This window comes from Zingiber officinale, chromosome 6B (assembly GCF_018446385.1).
Source record: "Zingiber officinale cultivar Zhangliang chromosome 6B, Zo_v1.1, whole genome shotgun sequence".
Taxonomy (NCBI): Eukaryota; Viridiplantae; Streptophyta; class Magnoliopsida; order Zingiberales; family Zingiberaceae; genus Zingiber; species Zingiber officinale.
In genome coordinates this window covers 125,972,289-125,989,671 of record NC_055996.1, presented here as the reverse complement: position 1 = coordinate 125,989,671, position 17,383 = coordinate 125,972,289, and the positions used below count along the sequence as shown (strand labels likewise).

The 17,383-nt window shown below is 35.8% G+C and overlaps 2 protein-coding genes and 1 long non-coding RNA gene across 8 annotated transcripts; all 3 read left to right on the top strand.

The window, feature by feature from the left end:
* Nucleotides 1–1,111: 1,111 nt before the first annotated feature.
* On the top strand, nt 1,112–4,341 carry LOC121989382. 5 transcript variants are annotated; one of them, XR_006114241.1, is made up of 4 exons: nt 1,112–1,342; nt 1,543–1,772; nt 1,848–1,879; nt 2,007–4,341. It is a non-coding gene; the product is annotated as an uncharacterized LOC121989382 (long non-coding RNA). The 5 variants fall into 5 exon arrangements; XR_006114244.1 differs by having other exon boundaries at nt 1,112–1,772; nt 2,007–2,586; nt 2,672–4,341; XR_006114243.1 differs by having other exon boundaries at nt 1,112–1,772; nt 2,007–3,785; nt 3,874–4,341.
* Nucleotides 4,342–7,757: 3,416 nt separating this feature from the next.
* On the top strand, nt 7,758–11,761 carry LOC121989381 (40S ribosomal protein S24-1). The gene is made up of 5 exons (XM_042543393.1): nt 7,758–7,906; nt 8,004–8,045; nt 8,121–8,291; nt 11,313–11,399; nt 11,528–11,761. The coding sequence occupies exons 1-5, from the start codon at nt 7,832–7,834 to the stop codon at nt 11,567–11,569; spliced, it is 417 nt and encodes a 138-aa protein (XP_042399327.1). The 5' UTR covers nt 7,758–7,831; the 3' UTR covers nt 11,570–11,761.
* Nucleotides 11,762–14,373: 2,612 nt separating this feature from the next.
* On the top strand, nt 14,374–16,153 carry LOC121990641 (auxin-responsive protein IAA2-like). Of its 2 annotated transcripts, XM_042544745.1 has the most exons (6): nt 14,374–14,499; nt 14,589–14,887; nt 14,973–15,129; nt 15,279–15,538; nt 15,608–15,713; nt 15,846–16,153. In XM_042544745.1, the coding sequence occupies exons 2-6, from the start codon at nt 14,644–14,646 to the stop codon at nt 15,961–15,963; spliced, it is 885 nt and encodes a 294-aa protein (XP_042400679.1). In that variant the 5' UTR covers nt 14,374–14,499; nt 14,589–14,643; the 3' UTR covers nt 15,964–16,153. The 2 variants fall into 2 exon arrangements, with proteins under 2 accessions (XP_042400679.1, XP_042400678.1); XM_042544744.1 differs by lacking the exon at nt 14,374–14,499 and having other exon boundaries at nt 14,524–14,887.
* Nucleotides 16,154–17,383: the final 1,230 nt, after the last annotated feature.

Sequence of the window (17,383 nt, the reverse complement as noted above, 5' to 3'; positions counted from 1 at the left end):
GGATTAATGGTTAAAAACACTAATTATAAGACAAATAATATTCATATGTAATTAAAATCATGATGAATTATCACCACCATCGTCATGGTCTTCATTGCCATCATCACCATCATCGGGAGGAATCTGACTTAGAGCGGAGCTCAACTGAAGATGTTGCATGATGAAGTTTTATTATCGACGCAACTCTCTCATTTCTTGATCCCTTTGCGTCCTTTTTTTTAAATCTCTTTGTAATAATATTCCCTTTAGATTGCTAACCTCTTCAGTCAAGGTATCTATTTGGACCCTTAGTGCTGGTGTAGAAGAAGATGTATCAGCTATTTTTTGGGTTCTGCTCAAGGAACTCGTCCCCAATATCCTTCCCCCTTTTGGTCCTCCACTGGCCTCCAATCATAAATTAAAATTATTACCAACAAAGGAATCAGACGCCTGAATATCGGCACCAGCTTGTGAGCATGTCTAGGCTAGCTCGAGCTCAGCATATTTTTCCTATTTTTTAAAGCGCATATGATAGTGATTAGAAACACATATAATATTAAGAGAGAGAAAATACTTAACTAATAAACTCTAAATTATATATTAAGATCAAATAAATAAAAATTCCAACCTTGACTATTTTTGCTCTAGCCTCACTCCAAGTCTTATCATTTTTTGTAAAAGTGCGGGTGAAAGTATCTACGAAAGCAGGCTCCTTCCCCATCTTCCTAGTCTGAAAAAACACGATTACAAATAATTAAATAATTTTATATAGATAAAAAACCATTGAGAGAATTAAAAATTACCAATCTCCCACTATAACAAATGTGTCTTTCTACATTACGCCATCAATAAACGACACACGGTTAGAGCACACCGTTAATAATAGTATTTACGGCGCACCTAATTAAGTGCGTTGTGAATAATGTTATATTTTCACAAATGATGATATGCAGTAAAAGTACGTTGTCAATAAATTTTTCTACGACGTGTAGAGTGCGATGTTAAAATTAAATATTAACATTTGCACGTTTTTAAAATATGTCAAAATTTAAAATTAACAGTTCCCATAAAGTACACCGTTAAAATTTACAATTTTATCACTTTTTTAACCCCTAAATTAATCCACAAAGTAACTTTGCTCGAAACCTTCTCCGCCTCTCTTCGCGACTTCTCCCCCGAAACCCTTCCCTATCACCCTTCGCGACTTCTCCCCCCAAAACCCTTCCCCGTTGCCCTTGTCAACCACTCCTCCTTATCCTCGGCTCCTTCTCCTCATACAACCTCCTCTCATTTTCGCTGAGAGATCCTCTCCTCCTCCGGCCCTTCCTCTGTTGAGCGCGCCCTCGACAACGCTAGCATCTAGGTCTCCGCACTTTTGCTTTTCTTTTATCAATTTTATTCTTTGAAAAAATATCATGGTCATGCGTTGGTTGGGGTTTTGCCTGAGTCTGTTGTTCTATCGCCATTATGACGGCCACCAAGGAATCATCTCTATCCTCACTTACTTCCCACGTCTGCCTTCAATGATCATTTCATTCTACCTTCTAATGTTTTTTCACTCAGGGTTCCTTCCACTGCTCGGATGACTCTGTGTTTCGCTTTGATCCCAAGAAAAAAAGTGATAGGTGCCTTAAAGATTGGATTTTTAGCAACAAAAACACAAGTTTTAACTACGACTTTTGGTCATTTGATGATAGTATGCAGGATCACGTAGCGATGACTATTACCATTGAAGCCCAGTTTAACTCTCTAGAACTTATCTGAAGGGCATTGTTTGGCGACGTCTTCAAAGGGTAATTGCTTCATTTTGTTCAATCCAATTAGAAATTTCCCAACACGAATCTCTGACAGATTGCTTCTCCTGCCAGGTTTAACAAGGAGATGAGCAAAGAGGTTGCAAGTAAAGTCATTAACTTGGAATACTATGAAATACTGTCACACTTTTACGTCTCCCTTTTCTTTCTACTTGACCAAAGAATACAAAACAAACCCAAAACTTATACTTGTCCTTTTTTTTCTAATTGCAGGGAGGATGATATTGTAGATATTCAAAAGGTTAGTTTTAATTGTTCTTCTAAATTACTACTATTTCTAATAAAAAGCATGCCTTGTAGGAAATATCAGTTGTGTCCAAATCACCATACATTACTCACTACGATAGTTCTTATTTCAACCAAACAAAACTATGGATCATTTGAAATAATGACCAGTGGTTTGGTTGCCAATCTGGTGAGTTCGATCATACAATTTCTTCTTTAATTGTAGCTCATGACACTCATAATTATGGGGTTGCAACCATTTACTATGTTTTTGCTCTTTCAAAAGAATGCATTTATTCCATATTTATAATTCATAACAATTATAATTCTAAGTTTTTAGATTTTCTTTAGTACAAGACAGAAACTTACATTGTTTGTGTATATATTTTCTTAAGTAACTATAGAAATCTAAAATTTTAAGTAGTATATTCAAGATTGTGTAAAATGTTCTCTTAGCTTCAACCCGGTCACCCTTTGAATGAAATCTCTATCATTTACATTTTGTGAGACTTGATGCATGCAATCGAGTATCTACATGGCGAAGGAAAGATTCACTGAGATATAAAAGGTAATGCTTTCATTGTTCCTCCGCTGATGTTCATGTAACAATGCCTCAAGTTTCAGCTAGTATTTAAGATTTTGATGTTCTGCAGCTGCAAACATTCTTCTAACTAAAAAAAGGAGATGTTAAGGTTGTTGGTGCAATCGACCTAGGATTGATCAGGGTCGATCATTGTTTTGATGTGTGTATCAAAAAGTTTAAGTTAAGTTTCATATTAGTTTGATATGTGTTTGAGTCATGCAGGACTTGGTGAAACACACATGAGGAGTTTGATGCGGCTAAGGTTGGGAAGCTCATTGTATGGTTCGGATCCATGAGATCGGTGAAGGATGGTGCATCCGAGGGACCGCGGACAAGGAGCAATGGAGTGAAGTCGAAGGAAGTAGACTTCAAGGCAACGCTAAGGATGGCACGAAGAGGAGTCGCAGGCTCGGGTGCATCTGAGGGAAGAAGGCCGAGGAAGAGGGCTTCAAGGGCGACTCCGGAGAGGATGAGTGTTGAGTGTGTAACCGAACCAGTCGACTGCTAGAAGTGACAGTCGACTGGTCCAATCGACTATGCAGTCGACTGGGAGCGAACAAAAGTATTCTGTTCACTTAGCCAACAATGACCAGTCGACTGATATTTTACCAGTCGACTGGTAAGTAGTCGTTGGTAAACCGTTGACACTGCAAAGTAGCCGTTGGCTACCTCCAACGGTAGCACCAGTCAACTGATGGAAGTGCCAGTCGACTGTTGCCGAGATGAGTTGATATGATGATCAACTCTCTTCTCTTATTTATAGGAAGGTTTGAGGCATGAAGAAGGTTACTGATACTTGTTGAAGAACTCCTTAGTCATTGCTCAAAGCTTCCAAAGCACACTCTCTTCCTCCCAAGCCTAAACTTCATCTTGTAAAGAGGAAGAGGTCTTTTGTGAGAGGTTTGCTCCACCGAGAAGGAGAAAGCTCTAGTCGGAGATTATCGAGGATTGATCCACTGAAGGATTAAGGGTTCGTCCACCTCAAGGACACGCCGTGGATTAGGAGCAAGCAATCTCCGAACCACGTAGAGGAATCGTGTTAGTGTTTGCATTCTTGTTTGCCTTCATTGCTTTAGTTTTTGTATTTCTACTTGTGCACTAACGTTTTGTAGAGAAGCAATCGAATTGGGGGGTGACCTAGCTATTCAACCCTCCTTTTAACCGGCCACCGAGCCCCTACAAAGGTATGTTTTTTGATTTTGTTCTATTCCTTCACATGTAAATCTGGATATGCTACAAGTGCAAGTATCATGTTTCTAAATTAGTTTATAGATTTTGGTGTTTCTGCACAAGTATCATAGACAATTTCTAGAAGGCTAGCAAATGCATGAGATTATGATCACTGCGAAGGAGAGTTCCATTGGAGGTTTCAGTCCTAGAGTGGTTTTTTTGATAAGAAGCTCAATGTAAATTCTTTTCAACAAATTTCCAGGTAAGAAGCTTAAGGTAAACTCTTGATAAGAAGCTCAAGGTAAACTCTTGCCAAGTTTTCATTACAGGCAAGGTTAATGGTTTTGACGGATACATCAACCATGGGTCACCTATGCACCAAACTGATGTGCTGGACTTACTAGAACTGGAAGTCAGTGAAATTGTGTCAATATGCACTTTCTATTGTGGCTGGCCAAACATATTCAATAGGTTTTTAACTTGCATATATGTGTTAGTGTAATGAAATACTTATAATATGTTCTGTACAATCACTATCAGTTAATGAGTAATACCTTGTTTTCATCATTATTGTTGCATATCAAAGGGTTGTATTCTTATTACCTTTTTATGAGTAATTCTAAGTTCAAGTTTGTATTTTTATTGTTGCATATCAAAGTTCAAGTATATTGATCTAATTTAGCAAAATGATGAATTATGGTGTTATCTAAATTTAAAATTTGGATTATGTATTTTAAATAAATATTAATGATAATTATATGGTATTTTAATTGTCGTGCGCATCGTGCATGTGAATGTTGTTAACGCAAATCTTGTTAATTGCAGTACGCGTTGCGAATGTTCTTAACCACAGAGTGCATCATACACTGCGAATGCTCTTAACCACAGCGTGCACCGCGCGCTGCGAATACTCTTAACCACAGTGTGCACCGCGCATTGCGAATACTCTTACCATAGCATGCATCGCGTGCTTCGAATACTCTTAATCGTAGCGTGTGTTGCGTGCTATGAATTATGCTCTTAACCGCAATGCGCAACGCACGCTATTGATGTCTTATGACTTTCAATAGCTTGCAGTTGTGTAGCGTGCGATGCGCGCTGTGGATAGCATTATTGCATGCTGCGGAAAGTCAAATTTGTTGTAGTGTCCATCTATGCTCATCTATGTTAATGGAGTCTCCCAAATATATCACAGTAGAGTCACCAAAATTGTAAGATTGATTCATTTTATTCAGGTTACTCCTTTGCCCCAAAAGTTGGTGATTCTCTCCCAATTTACATCGGTGATGAAGTTTGACTTTTCCCCCGACTCTTGGCATGATTTAGTACATGCCTGATATGATTGCCACATTTTTTTAAAAAAATATTCTTTTGATCTCCATTTCATTAGTGGGGTCCTAATTATTTAGTCGTTGAAATGGAAAAAAATAAATGATTATATATTCAATTTAAATTTGAATACAAACTCAAGTAAATATACTTTAACTCGCTCCACCATAATTCTTTTATGACCACTGGAGTGATTGAATATGTTATTGATTCTCCTTCCCAATGGTTATTCACGATTTTATTTGGTTTCGTGAATAACTTGAACAGGATTCTCAAACCTGAATTAAATTATAAACAAGCAATGTTAAATAATTAAGATATATCAATAAATAAAATAATTTATAGTATTTACGAATCTCCGATGGGGATTATAAAAGCTCTATCATTTCTTAACTCTTCAAATGAGTTTCTTGTTGAGTCAAGAAGAGTTGTGGGGCTGGCGATGGTGTCGGCGCGGTGAATGTGAAGGCGCTGGAGAAGGTGCATGAGATGGTCCTGTCTGATCAAGGGAAAAGTACGAACAAATAGAAACTTATTTTATAAAATTCCGACATCTCTAGGTCGATGTTTAGGACTTTCGATTCATTTTTTATTTTTCCAATTCTGGGATGAATCCTGAATTCGTCGTAAATTTAGGGGGTGAATCTATGGATTCGTCCTAAATTTGGGGACGAATCTTGAATTTGTCCCATATTTGACTTTATTAAAATATTAAAAGTTTCTACGACTAATTTTAAATTTATCGCAAAATATGTAATGAATTATTAGTGTGTTATAGAATTTACAACGAATCTCATTTTCGTTGCAAGAGTGAGAAGGAATATTTTATTTGTCGCAGAATTTGGAACGAAAAATAACTTTCGTTGCTAAACTGCAACGAAAGTTTATTTGTTGCTAATTCTGGAATGAAATTATTTGGTTGCAAAGTTCGTTGTTATTTTAGGACAAATTTTTCTTTCGTTGTTAAATTTATTGTCGATATGGGCCGAAAATTATTTGTCCCTAAATTTCATCCTAATCCATTAATTTTTTACAGTGGGTGTATTTAAGTACAGTCAACTAGAAGGATTATTTTTAGTTGATTAGAGGCATGAACAACCAATAGTAAAACAAATTAAGTAAAGTAAACCTCTAAATAGTTTTTCGGAAAGAAGAAAGGTAATGATTGTCCACTTGTAAGCAATTCACAATAGGATTGTGAGTCTTAGAGCATCAGTCCAGAGAATTGTGAATCAAGCAAAAAATAGTTGTGTATTTTCATGTTTCTTTTTCTTATTTTCGTTGCTTTCAACTTTCAAAAAACAAAATTAAACAGCTCAATTTTACGAGTGATATTCACCCATTTATTGTTTCAACGATCCTTCAAAATCAATCGTAACAAGAAGGTTATAAAATAAGGATTTCAAGGAGATTTTTCTAGCCGGTTCTTGAGGGTCTGGAAATAAAGTATTATTATATTTTCTATTATCAAAATGTAATTAAAACAATAAAAGAGTAAACAAAGTAAAATTTTACTTGTAAAATTATTTTCACTTTCATTTATATTTGTATTTTGTTTTGTGTTATATTATTTTGTAACAACCAACGGGTGTTGTAAGAGACTAATACGCTTATCTGAGAAAGAAAAGATTTAATAATAATAGATTATTAGAGTTAGGAGATGACAAACTAATTAAATCTTGATATTGTAAATGTGACGTCAGTTTGGTTTGAAGTTCCCACTGTACAAAATCTATCATGCGATTGAAATTATTCACGATCCCGCTTTAACTCGCCTCGGTCCTAACAAATTCTAGATGATAAATATCAAGTTCTTCAAATCATTATAATAATTTGAATTTAAATAATCAATAAACTAAATTATCATTCATTCGTCTCAACTTGAAATAAAAATCATTTTGTCACAGGTTTTGATCAATTAGATAAATCCATTTGATGGGCTCATTGACTTTAAACCTAAAACATCTGTTTCTTGGTAACTCTTTCACCTAAATAAGAGAACTATCCACGTCTAAAATATAGGCCACTGTTTTACATCTCACATATCAAAATATTACCTCTGAGAGTCTGAGACTTCCTCCTTCTATGTATTCCATCATCCTCGACCTGACTTCTCATGTGCTAAGGGACCTCAGCTTCAAATTTTCATGATCATGGGTTTATTATTTATTGATTAATCGTGACTTACATGGATTTCTATCAAACATCTATTGTACTTTTTATATTTATCAAACATCAAAAATATCAAAAGTACATACAAATTACATGCTTAGGCATGCATGGCACATAGAGATGAATAAAGAAGCAAAAAGAGGATTATATAGCCGATAAAAATATTATGTATGCTTCAAGGAGCTCCTTAACTAATCAAGAGCTAAATAAGAAAGGATGAAAAATACAAAAGCATAAAAGACCTACAGAATGGCCCCTATTTCATTTGATTAACCTAAGGTATTCATTTTATTTTGCTTTTTTTTTTTATTAAAAAGAAAACATTTAAATTCGTCTAGTGAACTGATTTTTTGTTAAATGTGATCCATTTCGTGGTGTAGATATTGGGCCGCATTTCGATATGGTGGCCAGCTGGCCCAGCTCTAGACCACCCAGATAGGGTTAGGGTTTCCTATAAATAGCCGAAAACATATTTGCTCGCAGTTTAATTCACTCGAGTTGTCGCCCGCCGTTTCCTCTCTCAGAGCTCGGCTCTTCCTTAGCAGTCTAAGAAAGCAAAATGGCGGACTCGAAGGCGGTCACTATCCGAACAAGGAAGTTCATGACCAATCGCCTTCTGTCGAGGAAGCAATTCGTCAGTTTTCCTACTCTAACTCTTTCCGTTCCTGTTCTGGGAATTTTAATACGTGAAAGACAGTTCTTTTATGGTCTGACGCGACTTCGGATTCTAGGTCATCGACGTGCTTCACCCAGGAAGAGCCAATGTCTCCAAGGTTAGTTTTCTTGATTCGGGTTGGGGTTTCCTTGATTATGGCTTGTGGTTGTTTATTTGTTTGTCTGTGGTAAAGGCCGAATTGAAGGAGAAGCTGGCGAACCTTTATGAAGTAAAGGATCCGAACACGATTTTCGTTTTCAAGTTCAGGACGCACTTTGGAGGAGGGAAGTCGACTGGTTTTGGTTTGATCTATGATACGTTGGAGAATGCAAAGAAGTACGAACCCAAGTATCGGCTCATCAGGGTATGCTGCTCTGTAGTTTCAAGTTCCTTCTTATGCTACTCTCTCTCTCTCCCTCCCTCCCTCCCTTTTGGATTACACAATTCTTCTGGTTCCTGTGACGTTATTATCTTCCTTTTTGTTTACCGGGTCTGGAGTCCAATTCATGAGTATTACATGCCCATTCTAAATTGGTAATTGTAAGATCAAAAATACGATTTTTAATCAGGAAGTTGGTGTAATTTTCATGCTCAAGCTGAGCGTAGTTCTCTTGAAATAAGATTAACTGTTTAATTTAATTGGTGAACTTAAATCTCTGTTTAATATGGAAGAGGGAAATAACGAAAGGAAAAGGAAGGAGCAAGAAGGTAAGAAGAGGAAGGAAAGTAGTTAGTCACTTGGGTAAGAGAAAGAAAGAACAGTGCTGAAGAATTGAAGTATCAATTTACCCCTGAGCCTTCGTCATGGCTGTGCTTGCCATCGGCTCTTGCCTAGATACACCTAACGAAGATGAGCCAGTTGTTGCAAGCTAGGATGAGTAGTCTTTGCAAGTGAGGAAGAATAAGAACAACCCCAGCTGGAACTCTGGCAATTGTGTAGTTTGACTGTGTGGTTCTCGAGGGTAAAGAGGATTTTTCCTCTCCCATTTGGCTAAGCCACTTGCTTCTACTTGATTTTAGGCAGAAGTGTCAAGGACAAAAATGATTTTTTGGAAATGACTTTGAGCTCCTTTCATGACAGTTCTTAAATATTCTTCATTATATTTTAACTGGTCATTAATGGTAAAAATGAAGCAAAATGTGGTTTAAGTACCACCCCTCTATTCCTTTGTAGTTGAATTAACTCATTATTGAAAGTTGCTTTCAATTTGTTTTGTTTTGGTATTTTTTTCAATGTCAGAATTTTTGCTGAGAACAATTTGGTCTAGTTCTTCTTCAAACTTTATTTATATGGAGATGGCCCAGGCTGTTTGAATTAACTGTTTTCAGTTAATATAATTTTTCCTTTTTGATTTTGTGCGAGATTATTTTTTTCTCTGAGAGATAGTTATCTCTTTTGCTTCATCAATTTGTCCCAATTTTTTTTTGTGATTTGAAGATTTAATTTGGTGTTGCATGTTAGATAGATAATGAACTACATAAACATGATGCAATCTGCATGGTTCAACCATCTTAAGAGAATCTTCAATATCTCATTGGGTTTTGTTTATGATCGTATATTTTATTTGATTGCAATTTGTATGGCCTTGGTATTGCATTGAACACTATACTATTTGTTAGACACCTGGTTGCCTACTGTCATTGTCCTCTTTTTGCATTTCTATTTTTGTTCATGCATGAATTTTCATTTTGTTTTTAAAATGTTAAATATCATTTCTTATCTACTTTTATATGGTTTATTGTTAATCTGTATATGTTTTAGTGGTTTTGTCCCCATGGAGTTGTTTGATGCCAGTTTTACTTGAAATTTTCGTGTGTTATATTATGTTTCTTAAATGTTTGCTTTTACGTTATTTCCGGTTTAAATGGATTTTTGGAGGCGCTATTCATGCTTCATTGGGTCTTCTTTCATGACATGGTTGTTTCTAGTTAGAGTAGAAACAGGGTCACTAACAAGATAGATGGATCTCTGTTTTGGCATCTCAATGCGCATGTCATAGTTGTGTCATTGGATATGCATATGATAATGTGTGGTAGGTTAAACAGTTTAACAGACCACAAATTAAGGATAAGGATGGAATGTGATTGTTGATCATAGATTTAATCCATATTAAACTGAAAAAAATTGTTCTAAAAAGTGATTTAGATAGTTGGAGCAAAATGTGATATCGCTCATCTCAAGCGGCCTAGTACTGTTGGCTTCACGGCAAGATATAGACAGATAAATTAAGGAGGGCATTTTGCCCTAGCGCAGCAGCCATTTGTATAGGGGAGGTCACACACCCAATAAAGCGTTTTCCACTCATTGAGAATTGATTCAAAAACCTATTAGATCAAATACTCATACAAGTATCAACTACGCCAATTTGTGGGGCAAGTGATTTAGATAGTTGCATGCATGGTAGTTGTATTGCCTTTTTTTTTCATTTTGCCATATTACATGGAGAATAAGTGATCCTGCAAAATCAAGTAACAAATAAACTATTGCATATCCTGCCTAACGAGGGGATATGATTGTTGATCATAGTCTCAATCCATCAATATTAACGCTTGCTGTTTAGTCAAGTCTTCCTCCGGTAAGACTTGGGCTTGGGCAGCCCCGCGCCGCCGCTTCGCTTGGCACGCCTTGCGCGCATGCCACGCCTTGCCAAGTCTGCCTCCTGCCAGACTTGGGCTTGGACAGCCCCGTGCTGTCCAAATGCTCCGCTGCTTGGCATGTGCCCTGTGCACATGCCCAATAGGCTGGTTCAATGAGCAACGAGCCAATCCTTCGTGTCCAGCCTAGCCGCCAAGTTTAAGGGGCTAAAAAAATTGTTCTAAAAAGTAATTGAGATAGTTGCTTGCATAAGCAGTTGTATTGCCTTTTCTCATTGGGCCATATTACATAGAGAATAAGTGATCCTGTATGCAATATCAAGAAACAAATAAACTATTGCCTATCCTGCCTAATGAGTTAGGGTTTTAAGTGATTAGAGACTTAAATGGTTGGGTCGTCTTCTCCAAATGCATGATGCTGCATCCACTTTTTAAAAACGTGGTGTATTGGAAAAGGTGGGTCTAGTTTGTCTTTTCTGTTGGTTAAATAGTTAATAACTTGTTTATTGTGTTGATTTCATAGATTTGAATTTCTAGTTCGTGTCAGATTGTTTGACCTCATCTAGTGGGATAAGATTTGGTTAGAATGCTTGATTTTGCTCACATTGTAATGGCATGATTATACAATAAAATAAATGTCAGCTTTGTTTTTTTTAAAGGAATTAGTTAGTATACAACAAGCAGAAACTATGTTAATGTTATTTTTATTAAAAAAATGTATTCTGGTTCTACTTCATACCTAATTTCTGAACTAGGGTTCATGATGGTTGATATTTTTTATTTTCGACAGAATGGGCTTGCCACGAAGGTTGAGAAATCAAGGAAGCAGATGAAGGAAAGGAAGAACAGGACAAAGAAAATTCGAGGGGTCAAGAAGGTGAGCTAAACTAGTTAACTAAGAAAATTGAGTTTTGAATAAGCATTAGTGTAGCAGAATAGCTTAATTGCTTGATTAGTTTTTGAGTAATTTGAAAAGTGATTTACCTTTATTTTTGTCATGTTTAGACAAAGGCTGGAGATGCTGCTAAGTCTGGAAAGAAGAAATAGAGCTAATTCACATTTCTCTTATTTTTGGTTGAGAAATTTCAAATGGACGGTGCATTCATTTAGGCAAAACTACTGTGAACATTTAAATGCTCTCAGTTTGGAGGCATTAAGATTTATTTATTTTCGAGATGTAATGAAACTCAAGCACATTAAACTCTTTTATAACTTTGACATAGGCCATACTTTAATTAATGACACTCTAAATTGATAGATTTTTCAAGGTGTGTATTTATTGCTAGGGATTTAAATTAGTTAAGCTAATGCAAAATTTTGTGTAGTTTAAAATTACTTGCTAAGTTGAGTTTAAAATAAATTAAGCGATTGAAATGATTATTTGAGTTTGGTTTAATTTTTTTTACGAGTTTGATTTGTTTAGTTGTTAAATTTTTTATATTTTTAAATTTATTTAGTTGGTTAATGAATATGATATTATAAGTTTGTTTATTTTGAACACATCTTCGTCTTTTTTAGAAGTTTAATAAATACTTTGTTAGTGAATGTGTTTTATAAATTTTATTCATAGATAGTGATTATAAATATTGCTTATGAATAAAATTGAATGAATATAAATGTATTTTAGTAAATTATGAATAATTAATTTATTTATAATTCTATTTATAGCCTTAACACGTCCTTGACCTTGCTCTCTTCATGCTTGAAGATATTTGCACTTTCTTCATGGTTTTACTAACCATTTCTTTTCTTCTACTCTCACTGGACAATTCTTATGAAACTCATGGACATGCTCATTAGGTGTTGAATTTGCTATTGAAAATTTTAAATGTCAGTGTGCTTAGAAATTAGTACTCATAATTTCTGATTTTTTATCATCAAAATGGAACTTCTTAGAATTCAACTGTCTGATAATTAGTATCATTTAAATCACAACTAGTAATGATCAGAGTATGATTCTTAAGAATTGACGATTTGAGATTTATTCATCGTACAGCTTATGTACATGCATGTATCTCTTTTCTTATTCGTGGGGTCGGCACTAGGTTAACTAGTTAATGTAGCAGATCTATATTTTTTTAATGTTATCATCTAACTCCTAGGGCGTAGCGCAAATGGTGGGCGCATGACATCTTTAACGTAATGACTAAGAGTCAATTTTCAGGAATCGACACTAGGGGATCATTAAAGTAACAGATCTATTTTTTTAATTAATATTATCATCTATTCCTTAGGGTGTAGTAAGGGATCGATTTTTAGAAACTGATGACTATATATATATATATATTTGTATTTATCTTTTTTGATATCCATGGATTCAGTACTTGGAGTTGTTAAAATAATAGATGTTAAAATAATAGATCTATCTTTTTTTAATATATGGTGAAATAAATATAAGTACATATTTATTAAAATAATGGATCTATCTTATTTAACAACACCAATTGATAGGATAAGTTAAAATTTCTTTGTTACGATAGGGAGAATGAAATTTTTGTTTGAGTCTTTTTTGTCACTAAAATCAAAAGGTGTTTTAAAATACTTCTCAAGTTCTTATCCAATTTAAGGATTATTGTGTTTGCTCATTCTCTTAATAAAAATTGTAAATTTTCAATCACTATTCTACTAATATAATATTTTATGTTTCATTACATTATATTCTAATTCATATTTTAAATTATAATCTTTATAAACATGTATAAATTAATTATATTATTTTATTAAAAATTAGCACAATAATAATTTTTAAATAAAATTAGAGCATCATAGTATATAACCAACATTTCAGGTACAATATCTGATCTAAAATAAAATAAATTTTAATATATATATATATATATATATATATATATATATATATATATATATATATATATATATATATAAAAGTTGTAAATTAATTTTAACCTAAACTAGAGTGTAAATGAGCCAACCGAGCTCGAGTCGGCTTGAGTTCGTGAAAATTAAAGAGGTTCGATTCGGTTCGAACGAGTTTTTAAATCTGAACTCAAGCTCAGCCATTTAACTATGGGCTCGAGTTCACTCAAAACAGTAAATTGTATAAGATAGAATTTGAATATTCAACCTCTACTTACCTAAAAAAATAGATTAACCATAAACACATTCTTAATTTATTATTTAGTTTTAAAATATAAATTATTTTGAATATTAAAAATACTGAATTATAAGCCATCGAGTCAGTATTAAATGGACTCGAGCTCAGTTCGAATATTAAATAAGTCAGCTCAAGTTCGATTAACTCCGAGCTCAGCTCGAGCTTGATTTAACTCCAAGCGCAAGTGGAACTTTGATCGAATTGAACAGCTCACGAACGACCCAATTCATTTGTACCCCTCACCTAAATTTCTATGAATACAATAAATTTTAATATATATATAAGTTGTAAATTAATTTATACTTTGTCTTTTCCTCTGTAAAAGTACCTTTTGCTTATTCCCATGAACCGTCGCTGAGCCTGAGAGAGTTGCAACAAAAACTCTTTCTGCTTCGTCTTCTGCTTCGGCCAGCGTGCTCTTGTTTCCATCTAGAGCACGCCTTGCTTCCGCTGTCCTCGACTTCCGTCAGCCAAGCACTCCTCCACTTTTCTTATCCGCTTCCGCTTCCTGCCATCGATTCTGTTGTCGCTTCTCACTTCTCATTCCCTTTTATGATCACAAACTCTGCCGCGAGGGGACAAGGGCACAAGGATAGGTTCTCTGGAACAAACAGTCTGCACGGAGACCAAAGCACACTGTTGAGTTGAGCAAAAAAAAGCAGGTGGCCTTTTGTCTCCACATGTGACCAAAATCTCTTTTTGCTGATATGGATGGTTACTTTCGGGGGTTTTCTGTGCGGGTTTAACGTTTCTTTGCTTATGGTTTGGTGTCCTCGGAGATTGAGCAAGCTTGGCGAGTGGGAGAAACGCGAGGAGGGCGAGCGCTATTCTCTGCTCTGTTTCACTGCTTTTCTTTCCTGTGGTTCTTGTGATCGTTCTTCGTCCTTTTGTGGCGTTCCCTTTCCCTTGCTAAACTTTCTTCTTTCTTCCCCTTTGGTGGAGGGTGGGCAGGGAGAAAGGTGCGATCGTTTTCGTCTCATTTTGTCTATCGTCTGATCGAGAGGCAATGGCGGAGGAGTATAAACGTGGAGAATGGAACACCTACGCCGCCGCTGTGGACGAAAAGCTAGAACTAAGGCTTGGCCTCCCTGGAGGTGAACACTGGTCGGCGGTGCAGGAGAAGAGAGAGCTTCCTATTGATCCTTCTCTCTCTCTCGGACACATCTCCAAGCTTCCCAAGAGCAACTACGTTGCTGCTTCCTCTGCAACCAAAAGAGGCTCAACGAGTCCAGTTGTTTCCAAAACGGAAGGTACTCAATCAAATATGCTCTTCCATTAAAATGTTCTTCGTGTCCCGTGGAATCCGAATCATCGCTTACCATGTCATTTGCTTAGCTTTTCGCCAGCACAAACAGCTTGGATTCCGCCAATCGCAGGGCAAAGGAACAGATTCATTTCAGAAAACAAATGGAAACACAGAGCAGCAGCAGCAGCAGAGCCTTGTGGGGAAGTCCAAGAATTCCACTATAGTGCAAATCGATTCTCATTCAAGGTAGCAACACGATGCAACCCATCTTCCACTTCTTTCCTTCAAAAGAAGCAAGCAATATGTTTTGTATAGATTATAAATTCTTTAAAGTTTTGGGTACTTCTTAGTGGCGTTTAACAGTCAACTAAGTTCTCTAATCTCTCGTTGAGCAGAATTATGCCAGCACCTGTTGTTGGTTGGCCTCCCATCCGCTCATCCAGAAAGAATCTTGCTGGAGCTGCTAAATTGCCGATTGAGTTTCAAAATGGGAACTCCGAAGTTCTAAAGAAGTGCGAGAATGAGAGGAAATGCCTGTTTGTGAAAATTAACATGGATGGCATACCCATTGGAAGAAAAGTAGACTTGTTGGCATATGATAGCTACGATAAGCTCTCAATGGCTGTTGACGATCTCTTCCGAGACCTCATGGCAGGTACAAACTCCATTTCCTTTGTTAAATAAGCCCATGCTGACCCAAGGAAGCTTTCTTTCTTTGCTGCAGAAAAACTTGTGATTACTACTGGCTTATTAGATGGCCGTGGGGAAAACACTCTGGTTTACGAAGACGATGAAGGGGACGAGATGCTGGTTGGTGATGTTCCATGGGAGTAAGTCTTTTATCACCAGCCATGGTTGTGTGTTTATGTTTAACAATCCAAAGTAGTTAACATGACAAAGAAATTGACTAGCCGCAACTAATACTGAATGAAGCTCTATTGACCCCCCTTTGCTACTTGTAGAATGTTTGTTTCCTCGGCCAAGAGACTACGAGTTTTGAAGAGCTGTGATCTCTCTGCATCATCAGTAAATGTGTTTGTTTCAGGAAGAGGGAGAAAGGCAAGAGCAAATGTGCCTTGAGTTGGACCTCTAGGTCCTAGGATTCTGTCAACTGCATGTCTTCATTTTTTTTGTTGTTTAAGCTGAAAGGGATGAGTTCTTGCCTATTTACTTTAGCTGGGCTTGCAGTGTAAAGATCTTCGGAGACATGTATCTATCATGTAAATTCAACGTATAATACGACAATATCTATAGCTAGATTCTGTCCAAATACCATCCACGTTATTCGTGCTGTTCAACTTTGCTCTTTGGGTGCAATAAACTTGTATTATTGCAAGCTCATTATATTTATAGGCTTCGAAATGTACTAGGAAATAATAAAGCAAACTGATGGTCATAATGGAGGAGTAATTGATCACCTGTTCCATTATTTTGGATCGAATGAGTCCAAATACTCATCGTTGGGGGTTTGCAACTTTGCCACCTGAAATGAGGATTTCAACGATTTACCATGAAATTCATGGAGATATAACAAATTCTCATCCATTGACCTAATTTGATATTAAAAACTTTCAACAGAATTAATTTTATGTTGAGTATTTCTTATGTGACATCTTGCTGAACTTATCTCAAATTTGGATACTCATTCTATTGTTAGAAATTGTCTATGTTGATCTAATAGTCCGGGCAACTTTGGTATGGCAACGTAGATTTAGTCCCTTTTATTTTCTCAACAGATCCTTCTTGGTTTTATCATCACTAACTTAATCTTGTCGGTCACCGACTTAATATTGTTAGTTGTCGAACACCTCAGATCTTGACACAATTTTTTGTGTAAATTTATTCCTTCGGATAAGAGATTTAAAGTCGAGACGAAGGCTAAACCTGTTTTTTTCTTAACATTAACATACTCTCTTATCCAAGTACTTCAAAATATTAACACTAAATTTTCAATTCCAGCCAACTTTTAAAATCTTGAAACTTTTTCAGCGAGCAGAGGAAGAGAAGAAAGCTCACTACGTGTGCTCCTTGTGATGTTTGTAATTCCTTGTGTTTTGTGTAAGAAACAACTTGTGCTCCTTGTGATGTTTGTAATTTCTGGTTGTGTTTTGAGCCAGAAGAAGAGATTATTTAAGGGTTGAATAAGTAATCAGGCTGAATAACGTTAAATTTAGGATGACTGATTTGACCTCACATAAATTTTTTATCGATCATGATAAATCAGAAAGTACTTGTGACGGGCAACCCATCCTTTACAAATACACCGTAGCTGAGAATTGAACTGTAAATATTTAGGAGATAATTGAATAGTCTTACTGTTGCACCATAACCCTGGGGTATATTTATATGATTGATAAAATATACCAACAATGAGCAATTAGTTAATGGTTTAATTAAGATAGAATATGTCAAAGGCTAAATCATTAATTGATTATTTATTAATTTATAATCAATTATTGTTTTAATTAATTAATTGATTAATTTAGTTTAGATCAAAATT